Here is a 9,777-nt window from a genome sequence, read left to right on the forward strand (position 1 = left end):
CACGGAGGCGACGGGTGCATTCTCCCAAAGGTACCCCACACCCCACTGCGCTGCAGCCGCTGGGATGCCACCAACAGCCAGCCCCATTCAGGCTCTCACGGGGATCCCTCTGCGACACCTGCTCCGTGCTGCGGAGAGAGGCTGGCCAGGCCCCGCCTACCGTCATCCGCCCTCCTCTTATCCCTCTGCATCTTCAGCTTAAAGAGCTCGTCCTCCAGCCGCTGATTCTCCAGCTCCACAGCCAGCAGCTCTGCGTCCAGGCCGCGGGGGCCAGCGCCGGCAGCCTGGTGTTCTGCAATCACAGCAAGGGGAGGCGCTCAGAGTTACCCACGGGAAGAGCTGTGCCGGGGGCGCTGAGAGAGCACGAGGGACTTACACCTTCCACTGCCAGGCGCCGGCTGGGAGGATTCAAACTCAGACCCGAGTCCTTGGCTTCATGGGGCCTGTGGCATGCTGGGTAGAAGTGGGGCGGCCGCTGGGGTTAGTGCTTTGCAGCTGTTCAGGTGCACAGCGACATTAATGCTGCACCTGAGTGCGCTAATCCCAGGCTCCCAGACACCTGGAACAACCCCCACCCCAAGGGGCGGGAGGGACTTACTTTTCTTCCGCTCCTTGTGTTCCTGCCTCCCAGCCGCCCTCTCCAGCGCCGTGGCCTCCACCTGCAGGTCGTACATCTGCGCCAGAACGGCAGGGTCGCTCCCTCCGCCCTGCAGGTAGGCCAGGTGCAGGGCTCTGAGGGGAAGCAGAACGGAGTCAGGCTCCTGGCAGCCTGCATCTGAGGGAGCCTCTCTCCGCCCGGGGTGACATGCTCTGACTAACTGAGCGCAGCCCCAGCCCCAGTAGGTACAAAATACCCCGGCCCAGCCCCAGCCCCGCAAATGCAAAGCTGGCAGCGTTCAGACACAAACTGAATCACGTCCCCACAGCAGGCAGGCAGACAGACACACAAGCAGAGGAGCCAGGCAGGCAGACATACAGACAGGCAGCAACAGCAGTCACTAGACAACCCCACAGCAGGTGGGCAGAGACGCATCAGACAGACACCCCCCCCCCCAGCCGTTAGACAGACAGAGGGAGGTGGGGACAGACAGAGAGCAGAGACAGCGCACACAGGTACACAGAGACTTATTAACCCCTTAGCTGCTGCGTTCCAGTGCCCTGTCCGTGAGGCCCAGAGGTATTCAGGCCGCGAACGGCCCTTGATTTCAATGCTCCGAAGGCAGTTCCATGCAGCCGTGGGCGTGTGCCGAAGGGTGGCGGCCCCCCGCCCAGGGTGGGGACACTGAGGCACTGTTCAGGGCAGTTCACTGTTGCTTGTCCTCACTGCAGCATTGTGTGCGTGGCCATAGGGGCCCCAGAGGTCCCTCCGTCTGTGTCTCCCCCCTCACAGGCACCCAAGCTGTGCCCCACGTCGTGCACCCCCACCCCAGACCCAACACAGTCCTAGTGGAGAGCTGTTAAGCTGGAGGCTCTAAGAGCCAATCCGGCCTGGCCCCCAGATGCTGGGCTAGACGGGACCTCGAAGGCCATCTCCATCTCTCCCTCCCGAGATCCACAGCAGGAGCGGCCCCATGTAACTGCACCAGGGACTCCCCAGTTACGGAAGGGCTGTGTTAGCTGGGCCCCCGCTGCTTCGGTGGAGACGCTGGCAGCTGGGCTTGTGCGCACCTGATTTCCGAGGAGAGGGGCCCGGCAGCCGGAGGGAACGGGATGAGACTGATGGAGACCTTCCCGCCCGCCTTCTCCGCGGCCCCGGCTGCGTTGGTACGGCTGTCTGGCTCCAATCTGCTTCTGAAAACAAAACCAAAGCAGGGCGGGGGGAGAGATCTACCTGGGTCGCTGCTTGCCACCGGCACGTCCCCTCTGGCCCCGTCTCCTAAATCAAACCCACGGCAGGAGCTGCCCTGAGACAGGAAACACTGAGGAGCCCAAAGGTCTCTGGGATTATCTCTGCGTCTTTGGCGGACAGGAGAGAGAAAACCCGCATGGCCTAGAGACACCTCCCTTCCCATCTATATCATTAGCTTTGACCTCACTTGGCACCGGCCTCGGGCCGTCTCCTCCGCAGCTCCCACTGCCGGGAGCAGCCCCTGTGTGTCCCTCTCCATGTATTTTCAGATCCCAGCTGGAAGGTGAGGCCCCTCCCCCTCTGCATTCAGCCTTGTGCCTGAGAGCTCCCCTCATCGCCATGGAGAGCCCCTGACTCCAGAGCCGGGCTCAGATCGACACCTCACACAGCAATTCAGGAGCCTCAGGGCCCAGGGAGCGTCCAGGATCGGGGCACCCACCATCAGCACCCAAGTCTGGAGTCTGGGCCCATGAGGTCCATGCGCCTGCTTGCTGGAAGTTCTACTTGTGACCGTCCCTTCTCCAGCACTGCTTAACTCTATGGAGCATCCTGGGGCCCGGTCAGCTCCTAGCGGGTCTGTATGCGAGACTGTGCTATAGGGAATCACGATGCTGCAAGCTGACAGATCACAGCATCAGCCCCACTCCCCTCCCCTCCACGTGGTAGCAACACAAGCTCTTCCTTCCACCTAGAAGTGAGACTCCTCCTGCCAGGCCAGGGGATCAAGAGACCAAAGAGCAGGGGGGGGGCTCCCCCAGCTCCCCAGCAGAGCCATACTGCGCCCACACTAGGCTGGGGGGTTGCTGGGTCCTCACCTCGTGTCTGCAGCCTGCATGAGCCCAATCTGGTCTCTCAGAGCATCCAGCGCCAGCTGGTTCTTCGCCTCCTGGGCCTTCAGCTCCAGCAGCAGCTGCTCGATGTGCGCACTGGAAGAGTTGCTGGCTGCCAGCTCCAACAGGCGCCTGCGGATTTCTGCAGGACACACAGGGATAGCCTCACCGCACGAGACTCCAGTCAGTCCAGCAGGATCCCCACCTCTCTGCCAGGCCACATCACAAACACAGTTTGGTCTCCCTGCCTCCCACCTGATTGGATCTAGATCTCGCTCCAGCACATCCCTGGATGCTGAAGGCGGCTCTGGTTGCTGGAGACCCAGCAGGGGTGTGAGACCCTACCCGGTGGGTGTGGGGTTCTCCCATCCATTTAGCGACATCCCCCTCTTCTCTGGGATGCCCGGGCCAATGGAACCATGTGTCAGCCCACATACAGTGTCAAGGCTGCCTGTCTGCATTCGCCTGCTTCCCGGGATGCTCCAGGCTCGCTGCCCCACTGCTACATGGGAACAAGTATGAAGGGGAGAGAATTCAGCGTAGGGGCAACGTGCATGCTCCCCTCCTCCTACCCTCTCCCTGCTGCTCCAGATGCTTGTTCCTGGCCTGGATATCAGCCATCTGGTGCTCGTGCGCCTTTGCTATCTCCTGCAGCCGCTCCCTGTACCCCTGCCGGTGGGAAATCCGACGGCTGGCATCCTCCTGGAGGACAAGCAAAGCCCACAGGAGCAGAAGGCACAATACCACAAGAGCCAGTTCAAGTCAACCTCCATGCAAGGGTGGAGGAGCCCATGGGGTGCTGGAGATGACCCCATTCTGGACGAGCTCAGCCAGGGAGGGGCGACAGACATGCTGCCTGCCCAGTTCACATGCAGCACAGGGTTAAGGGCCCAGATTTAAACAGGAGGAGGCTGGGAGCAAGGTTGGGGGGGTGTCCCTAGCTCTGGAACCTGCTCTCCACGCTGAGCCAGTAGAATCAGGGTTCAGCGCGAGGCTCATCACTTCAGCTAACAAGGCGGGACAGGACGCACTGGGGCAGTTCTAGCCACCTGTGGGTCTCGTTAAGTTTGCAGAGTTGCCAACTCTCACGACCCGGGGATTTTCTTAAAGCCGAAAATCCTGCCCTGCCAATAACCTCCTCTCTCTCACACCCTGGAGTGGCTTCAGCACCATCCACTGAGAGAAGGATGTTGGGTCCACAAACTCCGGGTCTATGCTACGTGTTTGTGAGCCACATCTGCTGCCCCCCAACTTTAACTAGGTACATATGTAACCAGTCGCTCTAGTGACAGGAGTGACTTCAGGCCTCTGCAGACCTGGGCAGGATCTGAACAGTGACCAAAAGCCTCCTCTGTATCCCAATGTCCGAGGCATTCCACCCTCCTCTGCACGGGTTCTAATTGCCTCCCCTTCCCTGCATATTTTCCAAGTCACAGAGTTGCCGCTTGCTTGGGTTTACCTCTGGCTTCAAGGGCTGGAGAGTAGGGACAGAGTCCTCCAGAGACATCCTCAGTTTGTGGAACTGTTAAAAGAAACAGAAGTGATCATGTCCTGACAGACGTTCCCTCCTTTTGTATCAGCACAATATAAAAGCTAGGATAGGGACCCAGAGGTAGCTAGGGGCTGCTGATGCATTAAACCCCTTCAAAGGTGTTGGTGACAGAAATAACTCAGCTAACCCTGAAGACCCTTTAAAGGTACAAAACAAATGACTGAATCTTGAACCACACATCTCATGTCCCTAGAAATGTCATGGGTCTTTTGCTAGCTTTTCAAATCTCCCCATGATTTTCCCGGAGCCCCAAAATACATCAGCCAAGAACCCAGGGCCACACTTATGGACACAAAGTGTAGCAACCTGCATGGAACTCCGAGGGAGGAGCACAGGTTACAGGAGGGAAGAGTTTGGAGAAAACACCAGGCCGTTAGTCTGTGTGCCCATGGCTGGAATACACTTTGCTGCAGTAGCAGCACCTCTGTAAATAGTGCTCTTAATAAAGAGCTAATTTAGTTTTACACGCATGGAGTCCTTTCATGATATTACCCGGCACACAGTACATGAAACACATAGGGTCACTCCCCCATCCACCCAGTGCTGTGGCGTGCAAAGCAGCACTGGTGACTCCTGGGGTCGTGCCAGGTGGAGTGAAACTCTCCCCTCAATGCGCTGCTTTTTAACAGCCCTTGAAGTCCACAGGACTCAGATTTGCATCCCAGGAGTGTGTGGAAAGGGGCAGCAGTCTCCCTCATCCATACAGGATGCTGAGTTGCCAGAAGCATCCATATCCCATCCCCCGATTCTGTCTATGGGCCCTTGGAATGGGGATCTATGGGATGCATGGAGGAGCCGTGGTTGGGAACAGTGGAGGGTGAGCACCCAATGTAGAGAAGCAGGGAGCTCCAAATTCCAGCCCAACCGTCACCACTGCTTGCACTCAGTACCTCCTCAGTCAGCTTCCTCAAGGCCCGGCTGTCTGAGGGGCTCCCTTTACGCTCATAGCCTCCGAGAAGGTTTCTCTCGCGGTCGCTCAGGAAGTCCCGTGGCTGCTGTCCCAGACGGACTCTCCTCACCTGCGGGTCGCTCAGCTGCCGCCGCTGGAGCAGAAAGCAAACGAGCCCAGCACAGGTGAGCGACAAACGCACGGGCCCATTAACGTGCGTGTGTGGGGGGGTGGCTACATTGCCTGGAGCAGCAGGTCTCAGACTAAGACCTGGGAAACCCTGCACTGGGTCTACCATGTCCAGGATTTGGATCCGGGCAGCTGTAATGGATTCTTACTGACCCTGTACTTTAAACCAGGGGTTCTCACCCTTTCTCCTTCTGAGCCCCGCTCCAAATGCTATAAAAACTCCACGGCCCACCTGTGCCACAACAACTGTTTATCTGCATATACAAGCCGGGGCCGGCGTTAGGGGGTAGCAAGCAGGGCAATTGCCCAGGGCCCCATGCCACAGGGGTCCCCACAAAGTTAAGTGCCTCAGGCTTCAGCCCCCTTCTTAGTGGCCCTCCTGAAAGCTGCTCGCAGACTCCTAGGGGGCCCCGGACCCCTGGTTGAGAACTGCTGCTTTAAACCATTCCTCGTGCCACCTGGCTGCAGCCCCTACGCCAGGGGTGAGGGCCTGGCCCCCTGCAGTCAATGAGGAGTTTTGCCACGGATGTCAATAGGGCCAGGATTTCAGGGAAGGGATACGGGCACCGCGGTCTGAGAACCGCTGCCTTTGGAAATCTCCGGCTTCGTATCCATGTGTCCAGCTCCATGTTAGGATGATCCCTGTTCTCACCTAAAGGGGCCGTTGCTTTAGCCCAGAGATGGGGCAAAATAGCTAAATCTGATTACCTGCCCCACCCCGCAGCCAGGCCTCCTCCCAGAAATGCAACACACCAGGTGAATCTCCCTCTGAAATATCTATATGCCCCCAAGAGGCCCTTCAGGACTAGGGACGGGCTGAATCTCCAAGTGACAGCCACATGTCCTCCTGCGCTAGGATACACTGTTAGCAGCAGGAAGTGGAAGCTGTATGGAGAAAGCCCTGGCGATGGGAGTCGGCGGCAGGGCTGAGGTGCTGGGAAGCCTGTGAAATGGGCTCAGCCTCTCATAAGATCAGCATAGAGCCCAGTATAGCATCTTCCAAGCCCCCTTTGAACATTCATCAATTCTCAATGCCCCACAGTGAGGTGGGCAACTACCATTATCCCTGCCTCACAGGTGGGGAAACTGAGGCATGGAGCGGGTAAGTGAGTCATCCAAGTCCACAGAGCCAGTCAGTGTCAGAGCCAGGATTAGAATTTAAGAAGCATCCAATTCCCATAGCGATGGGCACCAGTATAAAAACCCAGTGAGACAGACACGTCTATAGGAGCTCACGGCTCCCAGGTCAACACTCAGACCACTAGACCCGGCTGCTTCTCTACCAGCACCTCTCAGCCTGTGAGGCTGTAACTAGCAATTATCTGGGGAATGGACGTGGTAATTCTACAGCTTGTTTAAGTTCTTTTATCGTGCCTACCCAGCAAGGTACCTGAACACCCATTTGTTTTAAGATCAGTGGGAAACATCTTTTGCAGACAATCTAAGAGCTGTGACAAGCTCTGGTGCTGTCTGCCCGGCATCAACGTTATAGAGCCCATGGGGTACCCGCTGCAGTGAGAACAGTGTCTGGAGAGGAGTGTTGAATTTTGGCAGCATGTACTATTTGGCCACCACTCACCACTCCAGAGGTGGCTGCATTTTCCACAGAGCTATAGAGCACTTCAGGGTGGACAGCCCTGTAGAAATATAAGCTATGACAATGGAATCAGAGGGAGGATTTGAATCTGGATCCCTTCTGGAGTCTGTCCTGCTTATTTGCACCCAGCCCGCGGAATTCAAATGCAGGAGGCTTTGTGGAATGGACTGGGAGGGGGGCAGGGCTGGATTACCCACTTGTTTGCCTACATGCCACCATCTCCTAGCAACTCAGCAGACAAGCCTGGTGCAACAATAGGTTTCCCTTGGGGAGCGAACGGCTCTTTCCAAGGCTGGTTCGTGCCAGGGTTCACACCCACTGCCAAGTGCTGAGCTGAGGAGAGTGCAGGTCTAGCAGAGACAGCTTCTCTCTCTTCCCAATGGCTGAGTGCAACACAGGGTCTCCACGGGCTGCCTGCTGGTGAACGCACTGTCCCCTCAGCAGGGGAGGGAACACACACACGGAGGGGATGGGAGGAAACCCTCTCCCAGAGGTCTCATGCCCATTGTGTTAGGGGCTGTACATACACACAGTGAGGCAGCCCCTGATTACATTAAGAACATCAGAACAGCCATACTGGGTCAGACCAAAGGTCCATCTAGCCCAGTATCCCGTCTTCCAATAGTGGCCCATGCCAGATGCCCCAGAGGGAATGAACAGAGCAGGGAATCACCAAGTGATCCATCCCGTTGCCCATTCCCAGCTTCTGGCAAACAGAGCTTAAGGACACCATCCCTGCCCATCCTGGCCCATTGATGGACCTATCCTCCATGAACTTATCTAGTCCTGTTATAGTCTTGGCCTTCACAACATCCTCTGGCAAGGAGTTCCACAGGTTGACTGTGCGTTGTGTGAAGAAATACTTCCTTTGGTTTGTTTTAAACCTGCTGCCTATTAATTCATTTGGTGACCCCTAATTCTTGTGTTATGAGAAGGAGTAAATAACACTTCCTTATTTACTTTCTCTACACAAGTCATGATTTTGTAGACCTCAATCATATGCCCCCTTATTCATCTCTTTTCCAAGCTGAGAAGTCCCAGTCTTATTAATCTCTCCTCATATGGAAGCTGCTCCATACCCCTAATCCTTTTTGTTGCCCTTTTATGAATCTTTTTCAATTCCAGTATATCTTTTTTGAGATAGTGCGACTAGATCTGCACACAGTATTCAAGATGTGGGCATACTTGGGATTCCTATAGAGGCAATATGATATTTTCTGTCTTATCATCCCTTTCTTAATGATTCCCAACAGTCCATTCGCTTTTTTGACTGCCGCTGCACATTGAGTGGAGGTTTTCAGAGCACAATCCACAATGACTCCAAGATCTCTTTCTTGAGTGGTAGCACCTAATTGAGACCCCATCATTTTGTAGATATAGTTGGGATTCTAAACAGATGAGAGAAACCAATGCTCCAGAACTGTTAGAACTAAATCAAGATGAAAAATTACCTGAAAAAACAACTGAGTTTGTGGCCTTTTTTGGTTCATGATGATTTATTGCCAAGGTTTGGGGGTTTGTTCCCTAATGTATGAAGGTCCCACCCCCACCCAGAAGAGTGTGCTTTTTCCTGCTTGCTTTGTACATTAGAATTTCAGGTCTCTTCTGCCCTGGAAAACTCTATGGCTGACTGGAAAGGGTTTATGACAGCACAAGTTCTGAGAAAGGAGAACCTGACAGAGGGCGAGTGGGTTTTAGCCAGATGGTTTCATGCTCTTTGGTTTTGTTAACACCTTTTGAACTCAAAAATCTAGCGGACAAAAGTCTCTTTGCTAAGGCTTCGGCACCTCCTGTCTTTCGGGTTAGGGCTGAGAGAGTTCCCAGTGCAGTAAGCGAAGTCTATGATGAAGAAGCCCAGCCCAGCCGGGTGCACCATGCTGAGAAAGGGAATTGGGAACCTTCCCTCTTTTCATGCTTCGGGCCTGCTCCAAAGACGTTTCCCACGCTGCATGCTGGGAAGAAAACCTCCCCACACTCCCTCCAAGGCATTTCTTTGCCATATTTCTGGAGTCTAGCTACCAGTGGGGAGACAATGAGCAGCACTGCTGGCAGGACAACCCAGAGTTCCCACACCAGGCAGCATCCAGAGTCTGCCCTAGCAGTAGCTGCCTGGTTAGCTGCACATCTCTGTAGACCAGCCCTTGATACAGGAAAAGGCTTTGATTACCGTGTGGTCTGGAGTCTCTGTGTTCCTGGGCATCTTCTTCCCTTGCAGGCCCTGCTGCTCCCGGTGTCTGGCATTGAGAGCAAAGGAGTCGCCTGCTGCCTGACGGCCAATGCAGAACTTCTCCACGTGCTTGTCCAGCAGGTGCTTGGAGCGGAAGCCCATGTCGCAACTCGGGCAGCGGAAAATCCTCAGGGCCATCATGCTGCCTGGGAACAGGGGCCCCAAAGTGCCTGGTTCTCCTAGGGGGGCTTTCCCCCAGGTCCGCTGGTCACAGCTGCTCCGAATACCTAACCCAGGAGCAGAGTCAGATAAACAGATGATGAGCGTTTAGGTGGCTGTTTCCATCCTCAAGGTAACTTGCTAACCCTCCCCAACATGAGGCAGCTCAGCATCATCATAATTTCCCAACCAGCTCTAATTATTATCCCCATTTTACTGATGGGGAAATAGAGGCACAGAGAAACCAAGGGACCACAACAGGAGCTGGTGTTAGCGCTGGGATTAGAGCTTGGCTCCTAGCCCCAAGCTCAGTCCACTAGACCTCCCTGCCTGAGACAGGGGGGCACCGGGCTGGAAAGAGAGACCCTAAGGAGACAGACACACACCAGGACAAAACAGAAATAAAGTTACTAGGGGCACTTGCTGCTTTGCAGGTGGGGGAGAGACCAAGCTTCCTTCTTCCCAGTTAGATGCTGCAGCCATGT

The 9,777-nt window shown here is 55.5% G+C and overlaps 1 protein-coding gene across 2 annotated transcripts in view; it reads right to left on the reverse strand.

The window, feature by feature from the left end:
- Positions 1 to 9,356, reverse strand: part of CCDC17 (coiled-coil domain containing 17) — a 38,710-nt gene extending 29,354 nt beyond the window's left edge. For both annotated transcript variants that reach the window (XM_045026998.1, XM_045026997.1), the window contains exons 1-8: positions 9,074 to 9,356; positions 5,122 to 5,274; positions 4,139 to 4,201; positions 3,252 to 3,381; positions 2,665 to 2,821; positions 1,669 to 1,791; positions 599 to 732; positions 161 to 292 (exon numbers count right to left, since the gene is read on the reverse strand). In XM_045026998.1, the coding sequence (XP_044882933.1) occupies positions 161 to 292; positions 599 to 732; positions 1,669 to 1,791; positions 2,665 to 2,821; positions 3,252 to 3,381; positions 4,139 to 4,201; positions 5,122 to 5,274; positions 9,074 to 9,274 (1,093 nt within the window). In that variant the 5' untranslated portion in view covers positions 9,275 to 9,356. The remainder of the gene's footprint in view (positions 1 to 160; positions 293 to 598; positions 733 to 1,668; positions 1,792 to 2,664; positions 2,822 to 3,251; positions 3,382 to 4,138; positions 4,202 to 5,121; positions 5,275 to 9,073) is intronic.
- Positions 9,357 to 9,777: the final 421 nt, after the last annotated feature.

This window comes from Mauremys mutica, chromosome 8 (assembly GCF_020497125.1).
Source record: "Mauremys mutica isolate MM-2020 ecotype Southern chromosome 8, ASM2049712v1, whole genome shotgun sequence".
NCBI lineage: Eukaryota > Metazoa > Chordata > Testudines > Geoemydidae > Mauremys > Mauremys mutica.